The sequence below is a fragment of the Oncorhynchus keta genome, chromosome 35 (assembly GCF_023373465.1).
Source record: "Oncorhynchus keta strain PuntledgeMale-10-30-2019 chromosome 35, Oket_V2, whole genome shotgun sequence".
In the NCBI taxonomy this organism is placed as follows: domain Eukaryota; kingdom Metazoa; phylum Chordata; class Actinopteri; order Salmoniformes; family Salmonidae; genus Oncorhynchus; species Oncorhynchus keta.
In genome coordinates this window covers 25,190,608-25,205,869 of record NC_068455.1, presented here as the reverse complement: position 1 = coordinate 25,205,869, position 15,262 = coordinate 25,190,608, and the positions used below count along the sequence as shown (strand labels likewise).

The following is a 15,262-nucleotide window of genomic DNA, read 5'->3' as shown; positions in this document are numbered from 1 at the left end:
TTTCCTGGTGCAGACCAAGTTCAGTCCTTCACCACAGGGGAGTTCTGTCTGTCTTCCCCTCCATCTTTTTTTCACGTCACAAACAAAGCACACTATCTGAACACACATTGCTAACATCCGAACACATTCTTTCTTTCGCTCTCTCTACTTCTCATTCTATCTTCTCTCGCTCCCTTCCTCTCTCTTTCCCCATTATCAGATGCGTAACAGAGCTGGAGTCTCTAGCCATGTGAATCACACACACATTTTCAGAGGGGGATCAATCAAATTATTACAGCACTGCTGCTTTTCTCCCATGTCCACAGCAGCTGGCTAGAGGCCAGTCAGCCAAGCCCACACAGTCCATCTAGATGGTGCAGGCAGTGAGACTCATCAGAACGTCGTAGTAAAATGACCCCTTCACTCTGCTCCAGCTTTCTAACTGTCTTAGTACTATCAATAAGTCACTGGCAGCTCTGTGGTCCTGCACAATGTTGTTTATTTGGCTTGTCTCAGTCATTGAAGGGGAGACTATTTCATAACTTGGATGGTGAAAAAGCATGTTTATCCTTCATACTCTGAGCCAGTCTAGGAAATGTTTTTCCCTGATTCCTTTAAAGCTGGCATTGTGTGCCAGTAGTGCTACTACCCCATATTGCCCAAGAGGACAGACCTGGGCCAGGTGTGTAAAACTGATCTGTAGTGGGCGACAGACTAAGTGTCAACCATGACACGGTTGTGCGGCTTGTCTGCCTCAGGAGAGACGGCGAGATCACAGTCCGCAGCAGAAATGTTGGCGCGCATATCTGCCACCCTGTCTGTCTGCAGAGGGAAGCCCAGTATGGGCGCTACACACGGGTGTAGGGAAGGGGACTTCTTTAGCCTACTGGTGGTTTGTTAAATGAATCAGGTTGATGCACTATTATTATAGCTTGTGACCTCTTGATATAAGAGGAAAGACACTCCCTGGTTCTGGTCTAAATGTTTGGTTACATTCTGTTCTCTTCGATAAGGTATTTGTTTCCCTCGTGCTGATTTAGTTTACAGTGGAGGTGTTGCACACCGAGAGCGTGATTGTTATAGGATCTTCAAGCACTCACAGCAAGCTGAAGCCTCTTCCATTCCACCAAGGAAGACCGCCAGGAAATGTTGGCCATCACATCTGACTTGTACATAACTGACTATGGGACCTGACCTGGCAGCCTGAGGTGTTAGAGGTAGGCCTTAGTCTCTACCAGGTTCTGACCAATGGGGCGGTCTAGAGGAGCAGTCTGTTCTGACCAATGGGACGGTCTAGAGGAGCAGTTAATGTTTGTCAGTCCTGCTGCTTCACTTAGCCTCTTCACTCTGCTCAGCATTGGAAGGCCTGCTTCACTTAGCCTCTTCACTCTGCTCAGCATTGGAAGGCCTGCTTCACTTAGCCTCTTCACTCTGCTCAGAGCTGGCTGGCCTGCTTCACTTAGCCTCTTCACTCTGCTCAGCGTTGGCTGGCCTGCTTCACTTAGCCTCTCCACTCTGCTCGGCGTTGGCTGGCCTGCTTCACTTAGCCTCTCCACACTGCTCAGCGCTGGCTTTGCCTGGTTCTATAGAGACTGCTGCTGAGAGTCTGTCACTGTTGTAGGTAGGCCCACTGCAGGGCCGATGGGCAAGCTGCATAAAGGGCGGGAGCGAGGAACTGATGGGGATGGATGGAGATGTATAGAAGATCAATTAAGGGATAGAAGGAGAGGTGTAAGGTCAGTTCCCAGGCTCTGTCCTCTGGTGTAGTTGACCAGCGTTCTATCAACAGTTTACTGCGGTCCAGTTCATTGGTGGACCATCACACCGTGGCCTGGTTCACTGTCCAAAGTGTCAAGGCCTGGATGTTGATCAAATGTGTGGTTTGACCTCAGTTTTATTTCTACCCAAAATGAACACACGAGCTTGAATATCAATCTATAAACATTGTATGTTAGTTTGTCCATCCACAAAAGCTCCTGTCCCTAGTCATAATGCAAAAGTCATCTTATGTCGCTCTGGATAAGTGTCTGCCAAAATGTAAATGGTTCTGTGTGGTGGGTCTCACTCCCATATCGATGAGTCATCTATACTTACTACTCTACTGCTGAGCTGGCACCCTGGATATTGTCAAAAGGATTTGATTTAAGATAGATGTTTCTTATTTTGTGAGCGTCATGTTTTTGAACCACTTCTTGAGCTTTGCAGCCTTGCTCTGGTACCCCATTCTGCTTGGCTCTGGGTAGAAGTTGTCCTTAGCCACAGATCTAGGATCAGCTCAACTACCCCAAGTCATATTAGTGCATATAATGCAAAACTGACCGTAGTTCAGTGTCTTATGTCAGCTTCAGCACCACCTGCAGAGCTCTGGTTGGTATGGCATTATCACTTTGTCCTGCCCCCTAACCTCTTTCTGCCTCTCCCTCTCTCCTCTCCTCCTTCTCAGTATTGGCAGGCTGCATCTGGGGCCTGCATTCCTCTCCTCCTTTCATGTGACTGATGAAAGGAAGGGCTCTGTCAAATCTTTGTTCAGCCCATCTCTTGCAGGTGCTGGGGTCAAACATAGCAATCATAGCCATTTCCAATACCAAACAGTTATGTGGGTAACAGAACTTGAAGCTTTGGTGCAATTCCCGTTGACACACTTGTTGACTCACTCCCCTGTGCTCAGCAGTGCTAAGGCTAGGTAGCCCGTCTGCACTCAAATGGCTGTATAAGGGCACAGGGCTTGTGCTGCAATGCGGAAGAAGGAGGGAGGAAAGGCTATAGAGAGAGGGGGAGAGTGAGTGGGAGGAAAGGCTATAGAGAGGGGGAGAGGAAAGGCTATAGAGAGGGGGAGAGGAAAGGCTATAGAGAGGGGGAGAGGAAAGGCTATAGAGAGGGGGAGAGGAAAGGCTATAGAGAGGGGGAGAGGAAAGGCTATAGAGAGGGGGAGAGGAAAGGCTATAGAGAGGGGGAGAGGAAAGGCTATAGAGAGAGAGAGGGAGAGGAAAGGCTATAGAGAGAGAGAGGGAGAGGAAAGGCTATAGAGAGAGGGGGAGAGGAAAGGCTATAGAGAGAGGGGGAGAGGAAAGGCTATAGAGAGAGGGGGAGAGGAAAGGCTATAGAGAGAGAGAGGAAAGGCTATAGAGAGAGAGAGGGAGAGGAAAGGCTATAGAGAGAGGGGGAGAGGAAAGGCTATAGAGGGGGAGAGGAAAGGCTATAGAGAGAGGGGGAGAGTGGGCTACAGTCTGGTTTGTTCTTAGTGCTTTTTGCTACAGTAACACTAACTAAACAAACTACTCTCCCTCTATCCCACACATACATGTTCCTTCCCAGCAATGGAAAATAGGGAGTGAGGTTTAAAACAAGCAAATATAGGATAAAATGACAGTTAAATTCCTAAGTCACAACCGCCATCTCTTAAATGAGAGTAGAAGCATAGACAAAAGACAGCACAGCCATTTACCCCAGCTGTGCTTTTAGAATCTAGACAGTGCACATCTATCTTTTCCAGATGCATTCTGGCAGATTCAGCCAGCTCCTCAGTGCCGTCCCAAAAATGTCCTGAACGCTGGAGATGAATGTTGAGTGATGGTTCCCTGGCCTCCTCAGCCAACACGGAGAGAGGAGTATGCAGCTCTGTTTTACTCATTATATCAGGTCTGCTGTATCTGCGCCTGTCAGAGTAGACTTTAAACAGAGCTCCCAGCATAGTTTAATCACACACACACACACACACACACACACACACACACACACACACACACACACACACACACACACACACACGCACCCTCAAACTGTGAACTGCAATGTGACTGTTTACTTCTCAGCTAGTCTTTTGATATACACACGCATGTACAGATACACAAGATCTGATATGTAGTTGTTTATGCCATCTGTTGCCTCTCAGCTAGTCTCTCATCCAGTATGTCGTGAAGAAGTGCCAGGCGAGAGTCTATGGTGTTATGACATATTTGTTAATCCAAACAGCTCATTATTTAGTGACTGCTGCTAAACACTGACTTTGTGTGATATCAGAGGAGCTGCTGCACTTCCCACTGCAGCGTATTTCGTGTGTGTTCGTGTAGGGCTGTGACGGTCACGGACTGTTATTGGTCAGTGAAATGAAAAAAAAAATTCTAAATCTTTTAATTGTTACATTTTTTTATGACGCACATTTTCTCCTCCTGACTGCATGTGCTGCTGCTGCAGGGAGGGGGGCGTTGCCTAGGCAACCAAATACTTGTTTGCTTTAACACGTTTGTTTCAGCAAGGGTCCATGCTATCTGGGATTATTGGGACCTCACAACTCTGACGTTACCCCATTTGAAGTTGCAATTTAAAATGGGTAGGTTTTTAGAGATGTACCACGAATACCGTATAGCACTAACCTTTCAGCAAGGATTAACAACGTTTCATCACCTTGTAAAGAGTCCGTTACCGAGGAAACCGACTCAACCGCACGAATGCCCGGCTATCCAGTCTTCAGTCAGGTTCATGTGGAACAAACTCAAAACCCCCCAAATTATTTATTATTCATTTAACTGCTATTTTATGTTCATGATGGTCTTCATCCATAATTGTCGGTTACATAATTATTTGTTAATTGTGCCAGCTCTATGTACGTGTGCAGTTAGTCCACTATACATCCCCACCCCTCTTGTTTGGGGAAGGTTAGGGGGGTGTTGGAGTCCTCCCCTTGTGCACAGCTCTCTCTGATTCTCTCCAACTCGCTCTCGTTCTGTCTTTCTCATGTCGTCTTTGTGCTGGGTTTGCCTACCTCCTATTCTAATTCTTAGTCAACGGTGTGGTTCATGTGAGGCCTGGAGTTGAAAGACTCCTACCTGGTATCTGTAAACCAGGGCAGTGACACACCATCACATCAGGTATGACCAATGTAAACAGGATGTACCTGAGCTCAATTTCAAGTCTCATAGCAAAGGGTCTGAATACGTATATAAATAAGGTATTTCTGTAACAAAATGTGGAACAAGTTAAGGGGTCTTACCTTTCAAATGCACTGTATGTATAGGGGTATGGTGACTAGGCATCAGGATATATGATAAACAGAGTAGCAGCAACGTATATGATGTGTGTGTGTGTGTGTGTGTGTGTGTGTGTGTGTGTGTGTGTGTGTATATAGAGTCAGCATACATGTATCTGCATATTGTGTGTGTGTGTGAGCAATTTTACTGTGTTGGTGTCAGTGTGCGTAAGTGTGTAGGGCCCTTTGAGTGTGCATCGAGACATAAGAATTAAAATACAGGGCTCAACTGTCTGTAGTCATGTTGTTAGGTATTTATCAGTCTTATGGCATGGGGATAAGCTGTTCTGGAGCCTGTAGGTGTCAGACTTGAAGCACCGGGACACTGTTTTGGATTTCTTGTAACTCGTCTCTCTTTCTCTCTCGGTGTCTCCCTCTCTAGACATCCGTCATCCAGAGGAGGCATCTCTGCTGCGTAAGCCCCGCGACCCCAAGAAGAAGAAGAAAAAGCTGGAGGAGGCTGAGGAGGCGGCTCTGGAGCTGGAGGGGCCACTGCTCACCCCTGGATCAGGTAGTAAGTTTCACTCATTTACCTCAAACACACAATGCCTACCCTGAACCCCATCTCCAACAGCCTTCTACTCCATAGTATCCTACTGGCTGGGCCTATGGATGCTAACCCAGTTAGCATATGCTTTCTAGCCTGTGGATACTGTCTAAACACTATCCCTGTTAGCGGTTTGCAGCTGGGCTAATCTATGTCTTTAACACAGGCCTGGTTCTGTGGCTCTCATGTGCTGCTCTGATATAAATTAATAATATAAGGGATGCAACTGTACCAGGGACCTTACCTTGATTGGAGGAAAATCCTTTCATTATACTACCATGAAAGGTCTGTAAATCTGGAGAATTCACTTCCACTCCTGGAATGTACACGATGGAATCACGTCTTCACAGTCCAATAACCAGTTGAATAGCATCCTTTGTCTTTCTTGGAGTATCTATCCTGCTTACCTATAACCACCCATAGGGTTTTAAAAACAGTCGACAACAAAAATGAAAAAAAATATATATATATTTTTGTATCTGCCTAAATAAGACTGAGTTTGAGGAGTACGGGTATGATTTGCAGACTCTGGGTTCCTTACTCCTTGGCAGGGAGGGAGTGAATGGTTGGGATTCCTTGCATAGTTGGTCAGCCTGCCATTTTAAACTCAAACCAGGCTGCAGAGCAATAGCTACACGTGGCCACTCCTCCTCCCGCCTGCTAGCCTTGTCAGTGAATTTGCTGCAGTGATGTGAGGAAGGAGGAGGAACATGGTGCTGTGCTGTGGTATCTTTACAGTGTTAGCCAGCGTTGATAATGCTAAGGCAGTGTGAATGGGCCTCATTGTCCCAGCCCTGCCCCTGTATCTACTTGGCCCACCATCCCAAACATGCATACACAGCCTGTAGGCTCCAGGAGGGGATGAGAAAAGGGGACATAAAGGGGTGAGAGTGGCAGGAGAGGGGGTAAAAAGTGAAGGGGGGGGGGAAGGGACATTAAGCCAACAACCTCTGACTCTTGGCTCTCTCTCCAATTCTTTATGTCCATTCAATGCTTGTGGATTGCCATTTGACTCCAGGGGGATCCTGTGAAATAGTCTTACTTTTTTCTGCGTATTAGAATGAAAGCAGAGTTTCCCGAATTCCTTGAGTTACACCTTTTATTTATATTATACAGTTGAAGTCGGAAGTTTACATACACCTTGGCCAAAAAACATTTTAAACTCAGTTTTTCACAGTTCCTGACATTTAATCCTAGTAAAAATGGCTTGTCTTAGGTCAGTTAGGATCACCACTTTATTTTAAGAAAGTGAAATGTCAGAATAATAGTAGAGGGATTTATTTCAGCTTTTATTTCTTTCATCACATTCCCAGTGGGTCAGAAGTTTACATACACTAAATTAGTATTTGGTAACATTGCCTTTAAATTGTTTAACTTGGGTCAAACATTTTAAGTAGCCTTACACAAGCTTCCTACAATAAGTTGGGTGAATTTTGGCCCATTCCTTCTGACAGAGCTGTAACTGAGTCAGGTTTGTAGGCCTCCTTGCTTGCTCACACTTTTTCATTTCTGCCCACAAATTTTCTATAGGATTGAGGTCAGGGCTTTGTGATGGCCACTCCAATACCTTGACTTTGTTGTCCTAAAGCCATTTTGCCACAACTTTGGAAGTATGCTTGGGGTCATTGTCCACTTGGAAAACCCATTCACGACCAAGCAGCAACTTCCTGACTGATGTCTTGATGTTGCTTTAATTCTCTTAATTCTCGCTTTACTTTCATTCTCTCTACTATTATTCTGACATTTCACATTCTTAAAATGTGGTGATCCTAACTGACCTAAGACAGGGAATTTTTACTTTGGTTAAATGTCAAGAATTGTGAAACTGAGTTTAAATCTATTTGGTTTATGTGTATGTATACTTCCGACTTCAACTGTATATACACTGCTGTTCAAAAGTTTGGGGTCACTTAGAAATGTTTTTTTTTGTGTATTTAATATAATATCAAATTGATCAGATTCATTAATGTTGTAAATGACTGTTGTAGCTGGAAACGGCCTTTTAAAACTTTATATTTTTTAATGGAATATCAACATAGGTGTACAGAGGGCCATTATCAGCAACCATCACTCCTGTGTTCCAATGGCACGTTGTTAGCTAATTCAAGTTGATCATTTTAAAATGATAATTGATCATTAGAAAGCCCTTTTGCAATTATGTTAGCACAGCTGAAAACTGTAGTTCTGATTTGAAGAAGCAATTAAACTGGCCTTCTTTAGACTCGTTGAGTATCTGGAGCATCAGCATTTGTGGGATCGATTACAGGCTCAAAATGGCCAGAAACAAAGCACTTTCTTCTGAAACTCATCCGTCTATTCTTGTTCTGAGAAATGAAGGCTATTCCATGCGAGAATATGCCAAGAAACTGAAGATCTCGTACAACGCTGTGAACTAATCCCTTCACAGAACAGTGCAAACTGGCTCTAATCAGAATAGAAAGAGGAGTGGCTAATGTGAAGAGGTGTCTCCGGGATGCTGGTGTTCTTGGCAGAGTTCCTATGTCCAGTGTCTGTTATTTTGCCCATCTAAATGTTTTTATTTTTTTATTGGCCAGTCTGAGAGATGTATTCTTTCTTTGCAACTATGCCTATAAGGCCAGCATTCTGGAGTCGCCTCTTCACTGTTGACGTTGAGACTGGTGTTTTGCAGGTACTATTTAATGAAGCTGCCAGTTTCTCAAACTAGACACAAACTAGCAAGAGGACAAGCACATTATCTTGTCCTCTTGCTCAGTTGTACACCGGGGTCTGCCATTCCTCTTTCTATTCTGCTTAGAGCCAGTTTGCACTGTTCGGTGAAGGGAGTAGTACACAGCGTTGTATGAGATCTTCATTTTCTTGGCAATGCATTGTGTTTCTGATAAATTTGATGTTATTTTAATGGACAAAAAATGTGGTTTTATTTCAAAAACAAGGACATTTCTATGTGACCCCATTCTTTTGAACGTGTGTGTGTGTGACTGGTATTGCCCCAAATATCACCACACAGATAATAATATAATAATAATAATATATGCCATTTAGCAGACGCTTTTATCCAAAGCGACTTACAGTCATGTGTGCATACATTCTACGTATGGGTGGTCCCGGGGATCGAACCCACTACCCTGGCGTTACAAGCGCCATGCTCTACCAACTGAGCTACAGAAGGACCAGATCAATAGGATATCAATGTTAGTAGTTCGCCAGGGGTTTCTAAAATGAATTTGGCCGAGCCAAAACTCTATGCAAAGAGTCAAAATTGCTTTAGGATGAAAAAGACTTTCAGAAAAACGTGCACACACACCTCCCCCAGCTCAGATGGTAGGAATGAGTAAATGTTTAATGTGCAGTGTTTCATGGCCGAGCTGCTGGGAGTTAATTTCTGACTGTTGTGTTGCTTCCCCTCTGGGAAGGGCTGTGGCCGCCTGATGGGAATCACAAGGCCCAGGCCAACGATGCAATATATATACACACACACGCACACACACACACAGCCTCTTCCTTACACTTGATGCTATCTGTATGGTGCTCAGCCACTGCCTCTCCCTACAGTCCTGCCCATTCCACCCATACTGAAGGAGGCCCTCTGTTGCCTCTGACCTTGACCTGATAACTCCTTATCTCCTTCCCAACACACTCACTGGACCACCGAGGAAACCGGGTGAATGGGCAATACTGCGGTCAAGATCAGTTGGCAAGATTTGACTTCAGAAGTTCACCCTTGACCAAGCAGGATGTTTTGGGTTGATCCAGATCGTGTTTAGAACGAGTCAGTTCTGACTCTAAAACCACAACCCATCTCCACCCACATGTCTATGGTGTCACTGGAAAATCCCAGACCCCCCACACATTCCATTAACAGAAACATGAATGTTGTTACTATCCATATTGCTAACAGTTGACTATGACACAGAACTAGGACTAAGAGCATGCTTGCTGCTCCTCAGATGATCAGCTCTACAATATTCTCATCATGTAAAGTTATGTCCAGGACTTTAATTTCAGTAGGTGTGTTATGTAGCACTGGGTCATTCCAACGAACACCCTGCCCTGCCTGGCTTTTCAATTGGAAATTTGATAGGAACTGTCCATGGTTTGCCATACCACGTTCCTTTCTCCTCTGCTGAGGGGGCAACGGGATCTAATATAGGGCTGGTTAGATTGGCATACTGGCAGTGCCAGTACCTCCTACTCTCTACTTTTTCTTCCTTTTTCCTCTTTTAAATATCTCTTGTTTTAATATCTCTTTTAATCTGTCCTCTTGTTTTTGTTCCTTTTCCTCTGCTTTTCTTCCCTTCCTCCTTTTCTCTTTTCCCACTCCAGCCTCTGAGATCATTTACATTGGGCCGGTCAAAGGTAAGGTCTTCTGTCTGCTTTCTCCCCTTCCTCACGGCCGCCCGTTTCCCTTACCCCCCTCACCCCTCAGCTGGAGTGATGGTCTGGTCACCTGACAAGGCTGTATCCATAGGAAGCCAGCTGCTGCCCTTGTCACCTGACTGAGGAAATCAGCTGACTCTGGTTACAAGATAGGCTTTGCCTCACTCCAACAGAACCAAGCTCACTAAAACCAGCTTTGCTCACTATGTGTTTGTTTTGCTATGAATTTGGTCACGGTTTGCTCAGCAGGTACCAGGAAGAGTGAAATAAAATGATTAAGTGGTTAGAAGAAGAATGGTATGTCCACAACAATACATTCACCCAATTTCAAATGGACCAACCCCATCCCAAATCCATACAGAAGCCATGTGTAGAAACAGACACTTTCATATGGTGACAAAGCGCTAGGTGGTCTACCCCTCCAGACCTTAGCAGTCCCCTGTGAAGGGGGTTGAAGGATTAGGAAATGTTAACATAGTTGGTGCTCTCCAGCCCATTTGCACTGTCCCACTGAAAGTCAACGTCTGGGAGTAACCACTTTGGCCTGACAGTATATACTCTTATCAGTTTTTCCCTAGATGTTTGGGATTCCTCCTGTGACCGTATGGGAGAGCAGCGCTCCAGCTGACCTCCCTTGCCTCCCTCCCTGCATTTATGAGTCAACCTTTAGAGCCTTCTAGAAACCCTTGCTGTTCTCATTACTTTGACTGTATTAGACACACACAGGCCATTTCTTGTTGAGATTGTGGTTAGTGGGTTGGCCTGCCTGATTTTTCAGGCCAACGGGGCTTGGTCAGTGTGTGGGCTGTTACTACAGGCTAGCCAACAGGAAGTGTCATGGTTTCACATTGGTTATTTATGTCTTAGGTCAATTATCAATGGCTTAAATCTGAATAGAACTCTATTTTTTCATACACACAACTCTTTATACATGAGCACTTCTCCAGCTAAGGGAGCCCAATCTCTCCATCCAAACGCACATCCACCGGTTTCCCCTAAATGGAACACAAACAAATCAGAGAGATGCTAGCTTTAACACTTTCATGTAACACCCTCCACTGCCCCTCTCATATGTTGCTGGTTGTGCTGTATAGTTTGCTCTGTGCACCTCTCAGGTTGTGGACCATGTGATCATGATCGTATGAACCATGTGCATGATAAAGCGCATCAACAGCATTGGCAGGGTATCAAGCACCTGTTAGATTGGTGGTGCTACCAACCACCGGCTGCAAGTGTGTGTTGTGGAACAATGTTCACTTTTTTTTGGAGGCACTTGTGCTTTGCGCTACACTCACACGTTCAGTACCTTCTGTTGCAGGGGACTGTATTGTGACTGTTTTATCATATTCAGTGTTTTGCAGGTATGGTACTTGTGATATGTGTCTTTGTCTTGGTGGATGTCACTTACAGAATTGGGATGATCAATTTCAATTTAGGAAGTGAATTGAAATTCCAATCTAAGAATTGAAAATAAAAATTTAATTGGAATTTCAATCACTCTCCAACTGAAATGGAATTGAGCCCAACATTCCTCAGTCTAACCCAGGGTACAAATGTGTTTGGTTTGCAGGAAGCATCTACTCCAGTCCAGGCTTGTACAGTAAGACCATGACCCCCACTTATGACTCCAGAGACGGCAGCCCCCTGTCCCCCACCACCGCCTGGTTCGGAGATAGCCCTCTTTCTGAGGGCAATCCCAGCATCCTTGCTGTCAGCCAGCCAATATCCTCGCCCGATATCCTGGCTAAACTCTACAAGTCCCAGTCCCTCCTGGACAAGGCCAAGATCAACCAGGGGTGAGTCGCCCTAATAATAAATCTAGCACTAGTCTTGTCTGCTGCAGTGCAACTGGCCCCTGTTTCACAACTTCATTAAAACTGAGGTCATTCTGTTTGTGGAACTTTCTTTCAGAAGTGTGACAGTCACTGTTCTGTCAAGTATGGTGTGTTTTATTTCTCGTGTGTGTGTGTGTGTGTGTGTGTGAAGGTGGCTGGACTCGTCTAGGTCTCTGATGGAGCAGGATGTCAAGGAGAACGAGGTGCTCCTCCTGCGGTTTAAATACCACAGCTTCTTTGACCTCAACCCCAAGGTACATTACATGGACTTGTTTTTCCATCAGATGAGACTTTAGGTTTTCTCTAAACTTTTATTGCGTTTCTCTGAATTGTGTAACCGCTTACACACCACAAGCAAAATAGGCGCACACACACACTCCCCACCAGCCTACATCTGCAGCTGGCAGATTTTTGGGGGCGTAGAGTAGAGAGGAAGTACCCCTCTGGGCTGTCCTGTTTTCTCAGCTGGAATGTCTGAGTGCTGTGTGTGGGTCTATGCTATGTACTTGTGAAGAGGCAGGCTTAGTGCTATGTTTTCTCCCCCCTGCAGTACGATGCCATCCGGGTGAACCAGCTCTATGAGCAGGCCAAGTGGGCCATCCTGCTTGAGGAAATAGAGTGCACTGAGGAGGAGATGATGATGTTCGCCGCTCTGCAGGTGAGATGCGTGTGTGTGTGTGTGTGTGCGCCTATGTGCATGCGCGTCATGTTAATTGGCCTGGTTGAGGACTGCTTACTAAGCCCTCCAGTAGTTATCTTCTCTATGGGCTCACTGCCCGTTGAACAGAACACGGCAGAACAACTAATGAATTGAATGGGCGTGTTGCCCAGGGGTTAGACCTGGATGTGGTGGGTGTCTGGTCTGCTTCGGTACTCAAACTCAGAAACATGGTTCAGCAAATCCATCACTTTTCAACCTCGTTTTCATTATCTCCGGCACAACACCAGTCTACATATGTGAAAAAGTTACATTTGAATTTTTTGGGGGGGATTTTAAACACTGATTCACAGTGATGTGGGGAGAGAGAATACCCTCCCTCTGGCTAGAAACTCTTTGCAGGTTTTGAAAATCTGTTTTTCTTACTTTTAATCCTACCATGTGATGTCACAGAGAAGCATTTTTTTAGGACATTTCTTATCTTTTTCGCACATACAGAACCGGCCAAAAGTTAGGACAGCTACTCATTCCAGGGTTTTTCATTATTTTCACTATGTTCTACGTTGTAGGATAATAGTGAAGACATCAAAACTATGAAATAACAAATCAAAATATACTTGAGTCTTTGATGGCCTTTGCCTTGATGCCTTGATGACAGCTCTTGGCATTCTCTCAACCAGCTTCATGAGGTAGTCACCCGGAATGCATTTCAATTAACAGGTGTACTTTTAACAAGGCACACCATTTGTGGAATTTCTTTCCTTAATGCGTTTGAGCCAGTCAGTTGTGTTGTGACAAGGTAGGGGTGGTATACAGAAGGTTAAAGGCCAAGTCCATATTATGGCAAAAACAGCGCAAATAAGCAAAGATAAACGACAGTCCATCATTACTTTAAGACATGAAGGTCAGTCAATGAAGAATATAAAATTATATCTTGATTTAACACTTTTTTTGATTACAACATGATTCCATACGTGTTATTTCATAGTTTTGATGTCTTCACTATTATTCTACAATGTAGAAAATAGTGAAAATAAATAAAAACCCTTGAATGAGTAGGTGTATCCATCCTTTTGACTGGTATTGTATATAGACACTTGTTTGGTGCGGGCAATAATGAATAGGAGATTGAAAAGTGGCACAATTGTCCTTTTAACTGTATGCAATATTGTATGCTTGCATGGAACAACTGCAATGAAACCAAAATGATCCTGTCTTTGACTCCTGGGCCTTAGCCCCTTGCTATTTCCGACCCTCGTAAAGCCTGAGTGACAGGACCTGGGGGCGCCAGCGTGTCCTCACCCCAACGGGTAATTATAGAGTAACCACAGCTACTAGTGCTGAGCGATTTAGTGCTTTTTGAGGTCCGTACGGTTTCGGGTTCATTTATTAAAAAATAAACACGGTTTTTGTGTTTTGATACATTTTTATATGAAATGTGTGTTGAATGCTGTAACACAGAATGAAACAATTAGTCCCATGATAGTGACTGCCCATTACTGCTTCTCTTATTGACCATTTATTTACACTATTTTAATAAAATATCTGTTGTGTATATTACATTAGTTTTATTATTTAATTCTAAGTCATCTCATCTCTATAGAGCTGCTGCCTACTGTATGCTGTCTGATAAAAATCACTATTTTAGTAGTTATTCAATGTAAATAAGGCATACTTTTATGACTGCTGAACACTAGCTATCATTCACTTAGATCATGTATTTTCAGGTAGAGATACCTTGCGAGGCAACTGCTCTCTACCCTGCATTTATCTCTTTTCTCAACCTCTCTGTGTCTGCCCCACGCTATCCTACCATAGCAGGCGTAAAAGAAATGCACAGACTGGACAAGTAGGTGCACAGTGGATTATGGTTGTTGTTAGTGGTGATTTTAGCATGCAAATCTTGGTGCAAACACCTTACCACGGCTACACCTGGCTATCAGCGGAGCCTTGTCTGGCAGCAAAACAGTTCATTCAGCCCCATTTACTGCCTTAAAAAAGCCTTGTCTTAAGGGTAAAAAATGACCCGACAGTATGTTTAACAGCAGAGAGAACCCCCTAAATGACATTTTTTTTCAACTTTAATGACTTTTCCTAGAGTGACCCCAACATTAGAAAAAGTGAAACATTGCCTTTGTTCATATTTCCATGAAAGCTGTAAAACACCAGGGTACAAAGATTGTCTTAGGGTAATTTTTGACCTGGCAGTTATAAAATCATTTACACATTTTAAAGACACACCCACACAATATGAGAAATTGAGATTGTGTGCTACTGATTGAACTCAGACACAACTTTACTGTGCATGTGCAGCAGCTCTCATCCACGACAGCACACATGACTCAAGTTCACAGACAAAATAAACAACATTTCAGACAAAATAAACATTTCTTGAAAGCATTGTTTACTAATGGGGAATGCAGTCAGAGGCTATAAAGGTACTGCAGTTGACAGTCCCTCCAGTTCTCTTTGCTGAAGCCATGCGTGCATGTTTCAGTGCCCAACAGGTCGTAGATCAGATTTTTTTTCCCGACGTCCAGGAGGAACAAATGAACAATGATTTAGTAGAGGATGAGGTGTCTGCAGAAGAAGATGGGGAAGAATACAACCCAGAGCACGATGCATCATCTTCAGATGAAGAAATCCCCCAAGCTGAGACATTTTGGTCAAAGAAGAGCAAAATAACATGGTCCTTGTCACCATATGACAACCAGGGCAGGATGCCAGCACAGAATGTCATAAGGACGACCCCAGGGCCCACAAGACATGCAGTTGTCCAGGACATCGCATCAACGTTCTACATGTCATCTCCAGATGTGATGAACAAATTTGGAGGGTTTCTGTAAATATGGAGACTG

The 15,262-nt window shown here is 44.3% G+C and overlaps 1 protein-coding gene across 9 annotated transcripts in view; it reads left to right on the top strand.

Annotated features, from left to right (window-relative positions):
* The window catches only part of LOC118368165 (fermitin family homolog 2), a 66,059-nt gene that overhangs the window by 29,268 nt on the left and 21,529 nt on the right, over positions 1-15,262 (top strand). For 4 of the 9 annotated variants that reach the window (XM_035752001.2, XM_035751997.2, XM_052496721.1 and 1 more), the window contains exons 4-8: positions 5,388-5,519; positions 9,858-9,890; positions 11,482-11,707; positions 11,898-12,000; positions 12,297-12,404. In XM_035752001.2, coding sequence (XP_035607894.1) covers positions 5,388-5,519; positions 9,858-9,890; positions 11,482-11,707; positions 11,898-12,000; positions 12,297-12,404 — 602 coding nt within the window. The remainder of the gene's footprint in view (positions 1-5,387; positions 5,520-9,857; positions 9,891-11,481; positions 11,708-11,897; positions 12,001-12,296; positions 12,405-15,262) is intronic. The other 5 variants (XM_035752004.2, XM_035752003.2, XM_052496724.1 and 2 more) reach the window with 3 other exon arrangements.